The following is a 14226-nucleotide window of genomic DNA, read 5'->3' on the forward strand; positions in this document are numbered from 1 at the left end:
TAAAGTCATTAACGTGTGTGTGCATGTGTTTCTGTTTTAGATATAAACATTTCAAGATCTGAAGATGACTTAAGGAATGAAGGCCTGTTCTCGGATTCAACCTTAACCAAGAGTCTGACTTGTGGTTTCTGCAGGAGGGTTTTTGAGTGCACTGAAAAGTTGAAGGAGCACATACACGAGCATGCTTTTTCCATGATTCTTCCTTTTGACTTAATTGACTGTGCCAGACCTGTGCTCATTGACCTCACTGATCATGTGTCCCAGGATCAGCTTGCCCGTTTCCAATGCTCTAAGTGCCCTGCAAGCTTCACACTAAAATCAAATATGGATAGGCATGAAAAGACAATCCACTTTAACCACAAGAAGATGCAGTGTCCTGACTGCTTAAAACTCTTCCGAGACAAAACAGATCTGAACCGGCATCTCATGTCCGTGCACTCAGATGAACGTACCTTTGTGTGTCTCTTTTGCAGTAAAGGTTTTGGTACACAAAAGAATCTCACTACTCATATGAAAGTGTGTTACCTGGGCTCTGCCCAGCCAATGGGTGAAGAAGTTCTGGATCGTGTGGATCAAAATCAGGAACCTGAGGAGGTCCATCAAAGCTGTATTAAGGAAATGAGAAAATCATGAAATTGGAGGGAGATGGGATCACATGTTTTAGGCATTAATTTTTTTATTAAATCCATAAATTAAGAGGAGTATATTGCTGCATTGTTACTTGCCGAAAATGGGTTTACCATTGGATAAGCTATAACACTATAATAATTCCCAGATATTGGACAGATTGGTCAGGCATTATTTCAGTTCCAGATTTTGTAAACTAAAAACTCTAATTAGAATCAAGATGCAATTTTGTGTAAGAATATTTTTGATAGATAATATAATGGTATTTTGGATTACTCCTGATTAGAGGTTGCATTCCCTTTAAATTTTTACATGTCATGATTAAGAGCTTTGGCTTGTGTATTTTTTAAATATAAGCTCAAGCCTTTAGAGAAGATTTAATTTGTTATACAGAGATAATGGTTTTAAAGATAATTAATTTATTTTTAAAAGCAGTTTTAAAAGATTCCTTTGTAAACATAGCAATTCATGGCAGTATGTTATTTGCTGTCCCTATGTACTGTGGGGGTCTTTATGAATGGAAATGATCAGTGATTGTAAACATTTCCTTGGTTTAAAATTCTGCTTTATGGGTTCTGTTAAAAATAGTCTCAAATGGATTATTGAGAAGTATACAGGATAACTGCATTTGGGAGTGGAAGAGGGTGTGTCTCTGTGTCAACTTTGTCATCTAAGGAGATTTCCTCCTCTGATGTTAGGCATTACACAGTTAAACTATAAGCTTGTTCTGTACTGCAGCTAAAGTGAATCTGTTCTGAAAAGAACAAATTCCAGCAGATCTCAGGCATGGGAAGAGGAAGATAGTCCTACCAGAAAAGGTGAAGCTGGCCTGCTGTTTAATACAATTAGAATATGGCATTTTGAGATTTTTTTTTTAAACTTCCTTTGGCTTCCTGCCAATGTATCATGTATGTGCACTCAGCCACTTCCTCTTCCCTAAAACACTCTGGTTGTTGCCTGTATTAGGTGAGAAACTCTGTTGAACCACTGTGCAAGTATTTCTGCTTTGCTGAATGTCTTCATTTATACTCGTTTTTAAAACCACATAAAACTTCTGGAATGCTATTGGACAAAGATTAGATTTATATTGCATCAAACAGATTATAAAAGAAACAGAACAACAAAAGACCTAAACTTTGCAATTGCACAACTGTGGGATTGAGCTGCTAGTTCCATCTCTGGCCCAAACTGCCAGTTAATGAAAGTACTTTGCTATCACCAAATGCCACAAGCTATTTATAAAGAAGTCCAGCTTTCTGTATCATATTTAGAAACTCTGTGCTACTTGGGCATGGTTCTATACTAGGATTTTTTTCAAATTGCTGCAGGGTTAAGAACATTAGATTATTTAGTATGCTGCTGAATGTTACCTGGAGTTATTTTCTATATCTAGGAGTAAGAATGTGGCATTCAAAAACTAAGTTTCTTCAAGTGTTTTAACTCCGTCAATTGGTCTGTACATTGTGGTTGAGCCAGCCCAATTGAATGTACATAAAAATAGATCCTCTTGCTTCAAAAAGCCTAATACTATATAGTGGGGACAGTGGAGCTTGACAATCAGCCACTGTTACTGGAAGGTTGAAGTCTAACTATAGTTCCCATTTAATTACTTTGGTTCAATTATTTGAAAGCTGTGAACTGTTTAACTTACAGCTTGCTATTTATTTTCATACAAATACATATTAGTTTAATTACTCTAACAATTGCTGTAGTTTAAGCAGGGCCGCCCGGGGGGGGGCAAGTGGGGCAATTTGCCCCGAGCCACGCAGTGGCCCCCACAAGAGTTTTTCGGGGCCCCTGGAGCGGTGTCCTTCACTCGCTCCGGGGGCCCTGGAAAACTCTCGCAGGGCCTGGGCCCACGGAGCGTCTTCCGCACCAGGTCTTCGGCAGCAATTCAGCGGCGGGGGGTCCTTCTGCTCCAGGACCCGCCACCGAAGTGCCCTGAAGACCTGCGGCGGGGGGTCCTTCCGCCCCAGGACCCGCCGCTGAAGTGCCGGGTCTTCATCAGCAATTCGATGGCGGGGGCCCCCCACCGCCGAAGACCCCAGACCCCCTGAATCCTCTGGGCGGCCCTGAGTTTAAGGCACAGTAAGTGTGCTTTTCAAATACTCTGCCCAATGCACAAGTTGTCAGCAACTTGGTCTGGTGCTTAAGTGTTATGTAGTGTGTTGGGGTTAATTTGTATATTGGTTCTTTTGATGTGTGTGACAACATAACTAGGAAACAATAACAAAACTTTTAGAAGTAGTAGTCCTGTGATTTCTCCAAAGTAGTTCTCTTGTAGCATGGCCATACCTCAGGAAAACAAGGCAGGGAAATGCTTAGTTTTGCACAAACAATATTGTATACTTGTAGGATGATTAAACATTAAGGGCCGGATTCTTTAGCCTGCTAAATCCACTTTTGCAAGCTGCACAAAGTGGGCATAAAACAGCTGAAGATGGCCAGTGGAGAATTTCTCATGCAGAGGAACGGTCTACCAGTGGAAAGCTGGAAGAGGTGGCTCTACCACCCCCAGCATGGAGGGGAAGCGCCGCCTTCTGGAGCACTGATCCACTACACTCAGTCTTCCTCTGGTGTAAATTATATCTGCTTCACTGCAGCTCTAATTTGCACCAGAGCTGGGTGGCTTAGGGCCAGGAAGCCACAAACACCACTCAACCTCACCCCCACTGTGTCTGAGCAGATCACAGACAGTTTGAGAGTCTGTTCCTATGTAACAATTATGGCACATATCATGTTAATTGATATAGCAAGAAAGTCATATTAAACACTCCTTTGTCCATATAATGCTTTCCCCTTATTGATTATTGATATATGTATAAATAAGCCTTAGAATCAACCTGCTCCTCCTGTTATGCACTTGACTAATCTGCCTATTTGATGTTTGGCAATTGCTAAGTAAATTTACTGTGCTCTTTGGCAGATGGGAGAGGAGGTGGGAAGGAACTGAGCAGTGAGAGGGAACTGTGAAAAATCTCTCTGCCCCCATGAAAAATATCTGTGGCATTATGGAAGCAGCAAATGAGGGCTTATCTAGACCATATCGGAAAGGGAGCATGAGTAACCACAGCATACCTAAAAGGACTGTTGTCTCATGACAGAGTCATAGTCATAAAGTTTAAGGCAACGGGGCTACTAAAGGGTCTGACCTCTTTATCGCAGGGCACCAACACCCTCACACTAATCCCAACTAACCCAAAGTATTACAACCCATAGGAAGTTAGACTGTTATGTGCCACAGGCAGATATAATGGCCATATTAAATACTTATTGGGGGTGGGGGTTTCCCCCCTGTACAAGGGAATTAATACCTGTGTAACATCAGTCACAAATCTGGCTCCTATCTGATTTCTTCAGTGATGCTTCAGTTCAGTCATTGGAACTCAAATTGCCACAATGGTAATAAATGTAGTGAAACACATATGGAACTGTTAAAGTCACTGAATACATCTTATAAATAGAAGGAGTAGGTGGATCATGAAAGAAGACCCTTGATCATTTCTTCCTCTTTTCTCTCATTCTAACCAACGCTCTGCTGGTTCTCTGATTTTGTAGCATTTTCTGCAGAGTTTGTTGTTTTGAGGTTTTTAAGTTTGTCCTTTATTATTTTGTGTTATTCTTTGTGAAAGTGTCTAGATAACATTCTTTCAACTAGATTAGCCCTCATTTCCCTAATGTTTAAGGGACTTGATTGAATTAATTTAACATCCAAATGAGATCACATAGGTGTGGAAGAAATTACTTTCTACTAGACAGGTTAATTAGGCATTTTATTGTAATATGTACAGTTGATACTGATGGTATTGATTCCTGACACCTGTGCAAATACTTATCAAACTTTTTGAGTGACTTGCAAGTTCTTGTCTTCACGGATAGGAGCAAATTTATTAAAAACACCACAAACATTAGAATTTCAGGAAACAATATAACAGATGTTATATAGTTGTAATAGAAAACTTTCTTAAAAATACAAGTTTAAGTTCAGAATTAGGAAGTAGGAGAAGATGTGATAGGGATTATTGGTTTTACTATGTAAATAAAAAAAATTGCAGTTTGAGCTTAAAAATATAAAATGCAGTCTAATGTGTAAAAGGAAAGGGGGAAAACTTGCCTCAGGTTATTTTGTGAAATACTTCTTGGCATCCAAAAGATTCAGTATTCCAATAATTGTCATGCAGTAACACAGCATATGCATAAGTTACAGATTTATAGAATAAAATGTAGTTTTATATAGCACCTTTATGCAATAGTTATGTGGTGTTTTACAGAATAGCTACTGGTATTGATGTAACTGTGTAGGAAATGTAGAAGCTGTTTCTGAGGCCTGGTCTACACTTTTGGGGGGCGGGGGGAGGAAATCAATCTAAGTTTCACAACTTCAGCTATGTGAATAACGTAGCTGAAGTCGACGTACTTAGATCTACTCACCGTGGTGTCTTCACTGTGGGAAGTCGACAGCTGACGCTCTCCCATCAACTCCACCTGCGCCTCTTGCCCTGGTGGAGTAGTCATCGGGAGAGCGCTCGGCGGTTGATTTATCGCGTCTAGACTAGACGCGATAAATCGACCCCCACTGGATCGATCGCTGCCCATCCATCCAGCGGGTAATGTAGACAAGCCCTGAGAGGGAGAATTTTGGTCAGGAAACAAGTTTTCCCTTTAATTTAAAAAAATATTTATTTTCCGTAGAATCAGGAGAAATGGCTTTTGGTTTAACATCTTGTCTTAAGGATGGCAATTCTAATAACACACCAAATGGAATAATATATTACAATCTTACAGTAGTGGACAACTGAAGCAGGGGAATGCCAAACAATATATGGCACAGAATTGATCTAGTTACTGCACAGGATTCCAGAAATTCTGTCTCCGTAATTTGGGATTTTGAATTATGAACATATCTTTTGGGGGGTCCTGATGGTAGCAATCAGCAATAAAGAGAAATAATTATGAATAATTGTTGCAAATGAGATAAGCAAGATATTAAGAAAGCATAAATTTAGCTGTGGGGCTTTTTGTTGCGCGGGGGGAGGGGAGGAGGGAGGGAGGGAGAGAGTTGTCTACAAATCTTCCAAACTGCAGACAAACCTTACAATAAAATTTCTTCTGTAGACACTGTGATGCTAAATGAAATGGGTTCCCTTTATCACTGACTTGGAGTGCATATTCAAAACTAGAGTGGAAATAACATCATTGATATGAATATGTTACATGATAGGTCTAATGCATATTAACTTTGCATAACAGGTTTTTTTCCTATATCATCTAGGCATTTGTCAGTGTTTAGCAGTGACAGTCGACAGACCAGATTTATACTTTTGAAAAAGTTTTAATCTTTCTCCATTGGGAATTTGTTTGGAGTTTATTTAGATTTTCAAACAGGTTTTTTTACAAATTTATGCAGGAAATGCATGTACAAACCAGGGTAGTGTTAAATCTGTACATCACTTTTTCAGGTGGGGAAGCGGGAGGGGAGCTAACATGTATTAGCAAGGAGAGAATTCTAAAAATGTAAAACAATGAAAATTTACCTCAGTGAAACTAGATAGATGACTTGAGACAGTAATGCCAAAGTTTTTGTAGTGTTGCTGGATAATTTTTTTTAAAACACTCATTTTATATAAATGTATTTATAAAATTATTTATTTTTGCAGTTTTTGTTTAAAAATGCAGCTCTGTTCATTATGCATATTTCATTTCTTGGTGCTATTCCTCATTTAGAGATTTGCCATGTATCGCTGTTGGTAATGATCTTGGTAATCTGGTCAATGATCGTTTCCTTGTTTACAGATGCTGCTATTTCTACGTGTTGTAAATATTTAATATTAGCCTTTTTATTTAGAGCAAATAGTTTGTACATTTAAACTTTGTCATTTAGACAAAAAAATGCATTGTCTGTCCATACCAAGGTTAATGTATTGTTGACTAAATATACGTGCTTATAGGTATGTGTTTAACAGATAGTGCTGTGAAACTCTAAAATGAAACTGTATTAAAGTTTTTCTAATGATGCTTTTATTTGTCAAGTTTTTAGTTTATAGATGCAGAATTAAAAATATATGGATATTTGACAAAATATTTAGTTTTTAATAAAATTATAACTGCACAAATTATTGTCCTGTGTCTGTTCAATCTTAAGTAAACAGAGTTTCTTAGCTGGAAAAATGTGTCATCTGCACCGAGATTCACTTTAATACCCAAAGCAGTAAATTTGAGGGACATTTATCATAAAACGTTTTGGATCTGTTATTTGAAACAGAGTTTGTATCTGAATTTAACATAAGACTTTCATATCTTTCTCTTGGTAAGCAGAAATAGTTAAAATGGTTTAATCTATTTTAACCATTCTCTTAAAGCTTTTGTACCTGATTTTTTTCATACTGTTAGGTATCCAAATACACTCATTATTTGCATGAATTTGCTATGATAGTGCACCCAAAGTGGGGTAAATGGACATTTTGTACATGGGTTTGCCTGGTTAACTCCTGCAAATGTATACCTTGGCTTTGAAATTGGGGACTTCTATGTCTGCAGTAACACATGCAATGTTGCAGTGTAATTTATTTAGCTTCACAAGCTTAAACCATATGTTGTCTGGACAATAAGTTGAGGGAAGCCCTCCAAGGGGCATCTTAGTATTGTAGGAAGTAATGTGTACAGTAAGTGGCATTCTTACCTCTGAGTTTCACATTTTTTTTTTAAATAATTCTTGGAACACTGGGGAAGTTCTGGAACTCTGGAAGAAAACATATGTGATGCCAGTATTTCCAAGGATAAGCAGGATGACATGGGTAGCTATAGGCCTGTCAGCTTGATGTCTATCCCAAGAAACTAAGGGAATAGCTGTTATGGGACTTTTTTAATGAAGAGTTAAAAAAGAGTAATATAATTAATGCCAGTCAACTTTGGTTAACAGAAAACAAATCGAGTCAAACTTGATATCTTTATTTTAAACGCGATTACAAGTTTGGTTGATAAAGATTATAATAGTGTTGGTGAAATATACTTAGATTTTGGTAAAATATTTGACTTGGGAATTAATTCAGGAAAGTCCTATGGTTTGAATTATACAGGATGACAGTAATCCCTTCTTTTCTTGCCTTTGTAATCTACAAATCAGAATTGAAACCGTATCACAGAATGGTGTTGGGGGCACTTAATTTCTGTGAGTACTCCCATGGCACTAAGTATAGGTGGCATCCTGGCTAATTGTAACTCTGTTAACTACATTCTGCTTACGTAAAGTTCTGCCGTTGAAACACCAGCAATTTTTTTCTTCGATTGCTATTCCAAACAGCCCCGTACTGTTGTTGTGACTTACTCCGGCCTTTCAATTTCTGTTCTATGTTACCTCTTCTGAATAGCTCCAGTACCTATTTCTGTTGCTGGTAAGAGGTTTCTTGGTGGACAGTGTGAAACTGATTTACAGTTTCATTGTTGTTGTCAGGATTCTGAATAGTGAAACTAACCATAGTCTTGTCAGCTTGACTCCACTTAAATGCCAGCAGCAGCAAAGGCGCTTAGAACTGTCTGTCTTTGCAGACTCAGCTCTGGTCTACACTGGGGGTGGGGGGGGGGAGGGAGGAGGGAATCGATCTAAGTTGAGCAACTTCAGCTACTTGAACAATGTAGCTGAAATCGACGTACTTAGATTTACTCACCACGATGTCTTCACTGCGGTGAGTAGACTGCTGACTCTTCCCCGTTGACTCCACCTGCTCCTCATGCTCCGGTGGAGTACCGGAGTCGACAGGAGAGCGCTCAGTGGTCGATTTATCGTGTCTATACTAGACACGATAAATCGACCCCCGCTGGATCAATTACAGCCCGTCGATCCAGCAGATAATGTAGACAAGTCCTCAGGAAGGCAGTACTGTATCAGTTCTCATTTAGAAGGTTCTCTTTGCAGCTTCAAGGATTACACTTGATTTTTCTTAAGAACATTTTAAATTCTGCAGAAATGGATAGCTTCAGCACTCCTTCACACACCCACTGGGGAAAATTTCCTACACCCCGTCGGTAAGAGGATCAAGACCTGCATTTATTTATAGTGTATTTCACCAGTAAATTACTATTAATGACATTTTTTTAGGTGATGGTGAAAGCTAATCCAAAATGTAACAAATTTGCTGTTAATTTGAGGCATTTTCATTGAAAGGACCCAATTTGTTTTGAATTAGTATGCCATACTAGGTCAGCATTTTCTTAAACTGATTTGGTTAACTGTACATGAGAAGGAACACCACCTGTTCACAAAGGTGGACCTGCAGGAGCCTTGTTTACTGCATCTGTGACTACTTTAATTCCTGTAAATAACCACCTCTGAAGGAATCCAACAGAGCTGGATAGCTGGGAACGACATAAGGATTGTATTAAGTTACGTATGTTCGGTTTAAATTGTTAAACAATACTGAAAATAGCCTTGGAGCTATGGGAGGTTTAGATGACCTTGGCTGATCTTACCTGATCTGCTGATAGCTTGCTTACCTTGTCTAGATTCTGTAGTATTTGGGTTATGGTGATCCTGTGGTGTGCAAATGTTTTGTTTGTATAACCTATTGTTAGTAGTCAAGCAGCTGAGAGATCTTATCCCCTATTCAAATTGGTAACAGATTATCATAAATATCTTTGTCCTTCACAATATTCAAACGTGCTAAAGATTGCTTATAAAAGAAATAGACTGGGAAGCGTGTTAGATACGATACAAAGGCAAAATATTTTTCATCGCAGGCAAGTTGGAAAAATAAAATAGACTAGAATACCTTTCCATTCTCTAGTTTATTTCAACAGTGCTTTACAAGTAAGAAGTTAAATACTGGTAGCACAGTGACTATGCAAGCAAGCTGTTGCTATTGTTTTATCAACAATAGCTGGCGCAGAGCAATGGATATTAGAACGTGCTTTATTGAGAGAGAATGGTGCCGGGAACTCAGGTGTTATATTTTTCATTTATTTTGCACTTTTCATCCCATAGGTTCCCAAAGCAGTTTGCATGCATGTTTGTAATCCCTTTAAACTAACCTTAGGAAATTCTACTTGACTGGAGTGGGTAATCTTTTCTGACAAGTGAATAAAATAGTCTTTGTGTTTTTCATTATTATCATTATAGTCACCATGGTACAGGTGGATGAATAGGTTTTGTGCTTGGACTAGTAAATTTTCATGACAGTTTTCCAGGGCTGCTTTAAATAACTTCAGGGTGGAACACACAAGCTATAGAACACAACAGAGCAACAGTTTGGGACAAGATATGAGGACTGTTAAGTTCAAAGTGCTGATTTGAGGAGATTTAGAGGTAGATTTAAAAATAACTGCCCCATTTGCTGGAGCAGGAAACTATACTTTGGATCTTCTCTCTAAGTGGTCAGGACTAGAGCCAGCCAGAGGATGACAATTCTGTTTCATGGCAATATTTGAGTTGTTGAAATTTGATTTCATTCCATGTTAGAACGAAAACAAAATTTTCCAAATGCTTCCACAAAGTGGAATTGTGTTAAAATGTCCATTTTTCTTATCGAAAAGATCAGATTTTCAATTTGGGCATCTCTCTCTTGTCAGAAATTACCAGAAAGCCCTGGACCTTAGAAAACTGATAAGTCTCTGAAACATGGACTCTTCGAGTTAACAACATATTTCAATGAAAATATATTTAGTCAAAAATGTTCCAACCAGTTCTTGTTAGGACCACTTTTGTGCATTATCTGGAAAATGGCATGTGGCAGCCCAGCACAATTCTGGGGCATTTTTTTTCAGGAGAGTGTCTGCACTGTGTTTGCATGAGGAATCAAACCTAGTTCCCCCTCTCGTTGTGTTTGCTCTGCAATGCAAATAAAAGTAAATTTTTAAAAATAACTGGTCACCAGAGTAAGCTGATGAAACAGGCCTGCTGAGTAAAAAGATGTCATTTTAAAGTAGTTCATTTTTTCAGAGTACAATTGCACTTGAAGGGCGCGAGTCTGAGATGCTGAGAGCTCTCAGTGTTGACTTAGCTAGTGGGATCTTTGCAGGATGTAATATTTGAGTAAGCAGCTTATCATTTAACTCGGTACCTTCAATGACATAAGACCATAATAGACATTAGACTTCCCTTGTTTCCTTCACTCTTCTACATGCGGTGCTTCATTTGAAAACACAATGCTGGTTTGCCATCTACCTAGAACAATAGCATATTTAAGCCCACCAAGGTTTAAGATGTCAACTAGAATTTGCTTTTATTGAATGCAAACCAGTATCCTTAAGATTAAGAATCCAGTTCCTTACTAGCAGTAAAACTGCTTTGGGCAAAGATGATCATTGAAGTGGGTAATATTTAACATATAGTAATGGCAACCAAGAAAATTATTAATGAGAAGATATCAAATGCTACATGCACAAGGACAATGACCTCCAAATGTATAGTGCGTGGGTTCCATTAAGGAATATCAGATCTTCTGTTTTCCCCTGCTTTGTTTTGCATGTTCCACTTTCATTTTTATTTGGAGGGGGAAACATCAACACAGCTTCTATGTGCACTCTGCTGGCAAATTAGACCCTTAGGCTGTCAATACTGTATGTGTCCCTAGAGTCCAGTTTGAGTGCACTTTACCTCTAAAAGGATGGCAAAAGGAGAAATATTGACAGCACAGGAATAACTTATAAAAATTCATTCTCTTCCAAATCATTCCGGAGAATGTGATAAGAAAATTAATCTAACAAAGATTATACAATTTGGACTGTGAACACTCTTTCAAGAACTGCGCTTTAATTCAACATTTTGTATCCGCTTTTTGCTACTCTCTATACTTGCAGCAATAGTAATACTACTTTAAAGATGGTTACTGTTAAATGCTTGCATGGTGAACTCTATATTTGTTCAAGATGCCCCTCAATCTTTGAACATTAATGGAAATACTGCCATGGTACCTGGTTTATTATAAACTGCATTTCACTCATTCGTTTTACTTAGGGGTTTAAAGAGAAATTCTGCATACTGCTATCGACATGTCACATTTGTGATCCTCTCTTCACAGCCAGTTATTTCTGACCTGATTCTGCATGTAGCTGTTTCAGTACATCAAGGCATTGTCACTAACTAGAACTATGCTTGAATTTCAGATCTCTCTGTTGGCCAACTAATTCCTGAAAATAATTTAGCATTATAGCAGATTATAGTCCCCTTTTGTTTTGTACTTTAACAGACATTAAGGAAATTGGGTCATTCTTTTGCTGTTGCTAAATATTTGACAGCCTGGTGTACTGTCTTATCAACAAGTTTCTCTGGGGGAGATACTTGAAGTTCCCAGCTGTGTTGACACAGTATAAGTACCCTAGTTAAAATCTGCCGCTTAATAAGGCAGACATTAGAAAGACAGTGTAACATAATTGAACTTGTTAAATGTTTTCCTTATGCGGAGCGTAAAACAGTGGGAATGTGGTCGGACAGCAAAAACATTAATGAACATTAAGCAAGAAAATGGATTATTTGAAATGTTTTAAGTTGTAACCTGCTTTCTTGGGTTGCTCTTTTTCAGTAAACGAATTCACAGTCATCAGAAAAAAATTCAAGTGCCCATACTGCAGTTTCTCAGCCATGCATCAGTGTATCCTGAAGAGACACATGCGATCCCATACAGGAGAAAGACCCTATCCTTGTGAAATCTGTGGGAAAAAATTCACACGCAGGGAGCACATGAAACGGCACACCTTGGTAAGTAGGAGCGTTTGAAGTCGTTGGAAAATAGAAAGATGGTTTGTTGTGCTTAAGGAGAAAAGGAATTTCACCTGACTTAGATTTGTGTTCTGTTTTTCCCCTGGTGCTCTTCTGAGTCTTTTATGGAATGCAAAAGACCTCTGTCCTGTTTTCTCCACTTTTAAAAGTCCCAGGGTCTTGCTTATTGTTCCTCTGGAGTTATTCAACAATGGGTCCTCCAACTCAGCCAGAGTTGTTGCTGAAGAACAATTTGAAGTGGTCTGCACACCCTGTTTAGTGCTCCTGGCCCCAAAGTGAGGGACTGAGCTGGAATCTCAAACCTCACTTCCTATTGCACGAAACTATTTTTTAATGCAACATAGACTGCTGTGGAGGACCTATTAGACTTTGGTGCTTCAAGGCACAAGAGACCATGTTATTTTTAGTATCAAAAATGTTGGCCTAATAGGCTGAATAATTAGGAACAAATTTTTTTGAAGTAATACATCACCCAGTAAAAGCAAGGAAATTCTGTTCCAGGACTACCGCTATCCTGTTGCGCTTAATTATCATTTAATACATAATTTCATTAAAGATTGCTTGCTGTTCAGACAGCTGCTAGAACAGGGATCGGCAACCTTTGGTATGCGGCTCGCCAGAGTGGGCCGGGTCAGTTTGTTTACCTGCCGCATCCACAGGTTCAGCCAATCGCAGCTCCCACTAGCGGCGGTTCGCCGCTCCAGGCCAATGGGGACTGCGGGAAGCCGCGGCCAGCACATCCCTCAGCCCGCGCCACTTCCCGCAGCCCCCATTGGCCTGGAGCAGTGAACCATGGCCAGTGGGAGCTGCGGTTGGCCGAATCTGCAGACGCAGCAGGTAAACAAACTGGCCCGGCCCACCCCGGGGAGCCGCGTGCCAAAGGTTGCCGATCCCTGTGCTTAGAAGGTCAATATGTGCTGTTGTAACTTGCTGGCTTGTCTCAACTGAAGCATTGTTATAAACACATGATATTGTGTGTGCATTTTTTTGTCAAATTTCCTTCTTTGGTGGTAGTATTTTCCCTTCCATGCATTTGTTAGCATCATTTCTATAGACTTGCACTTGACAAGCCTTCACCTTGATGGTGTGGGGTGATATTGTGGGATAGTCCAGATTACATGAAGTCCCATCTGGTGATAGTGAAATTAGATATCGTTGTTCATACTCACTAGCTACTTTTTCAAAACCTTAATATCCTGGCAATTTCTATTTATCATAATAAATTCAGTACACACAAACTAGAAGTGCTAGAATCTAACACTTGCCAAGTTTATTTTGATTTTATTTTTAAGCAGAATGTTTGGGCTAGTATTTGACACAAAGGAATCTAAAACTAACTCGCATTTTTCTCCAACAACAACAAAAAACCCTTGAAACAGTTTTAGTTTAAAAAGAACAAATTTTATGTCAACTTCTAGCACAATAGTTTCAACAGCCAAGACCAGCACTGTCCCTCTCCCCTTAAATCAGGTCTGTAGCAAAAACACCAGTTTCAGCTTTAATTTTAGGGATGGTAGCAGCTTCATAATAATACTTTCTCATACATCAACTGGTTTGTAACACTGGCCTAGTCTTCACTTACCGGCTGGTCCGGCGGCACGCCATCGATGTTCTGGGATCGATTTATCGCGTCTGGTTAAGACGCGATAAATCGATCCCGGATCGATCCCGGAAGTGCTTACAGTCAGCGCCGGTACTCCAGCTCGCCGAGAGGAGTACGCGGCATCGACGGGGGGAGACTTCCGGCCGCGTCTGGACCGTGGTAAGTTCGGACTAAGGTACTTCGAATTCAGCTACGTTATTAACGTAGCTGAATTTGCGTACCTTAGTCCGAAGTCCGGACTAAGTGGGGACCAGGCCACTGTGGGAGAGAAAGGGAAAAAGAGAGC

At 39.3% G+C, this 14226-nt stretch overlaps 1 protein-coding gene across 13 annotated transcripts in view; it reads left to right on the forward strand.

Annotated features, from left to right (window-relative positions):
- ZBTB46 (zinc finger and BTB domain containing 46) overlaps positions 1-14226 on the forward strand; it is a 102473-nt gene that overhangs the window by 74203 nt on the left and 14044 nt on the right. For 9 of the 13 annotated variants that reach the window (XM_042847380.2, XM_005291746.5, XM_008170018.4 and 6 more), the window contains one exon: positions 41-6740. In XM_042847380.2, coding sequence (XP_042703314.2) covers positions 41-633 — 593 coding nt within the window. In that variant the 3' untranslated portion in view covers positions 634-6740. Of the gene's footprint in view, positions 1-40; positions 6741-12140; positions 12317-14226 lie in introns of those variants that run through there. The other 4 variants (XM_065566226.1, XM_065566225.1, XM_042847383.2 and 1 more) reach the window with 1 other exon arrangement.

Source organism: Chrysemys picta, chromosome 13 (genome assembly GCF_011386835.1).
Source record: "Chrysemys picta bellii isolate R12L10 chromosome 13, ASM1138683v2, whole genome shotgun sequence".
NCBI classification, from domain to species: domain Eukaryota; kingdom Metazoa; phylum Chordata; order Testudines; family Emydidae; genus Chrysemys; species Chrysemys picta.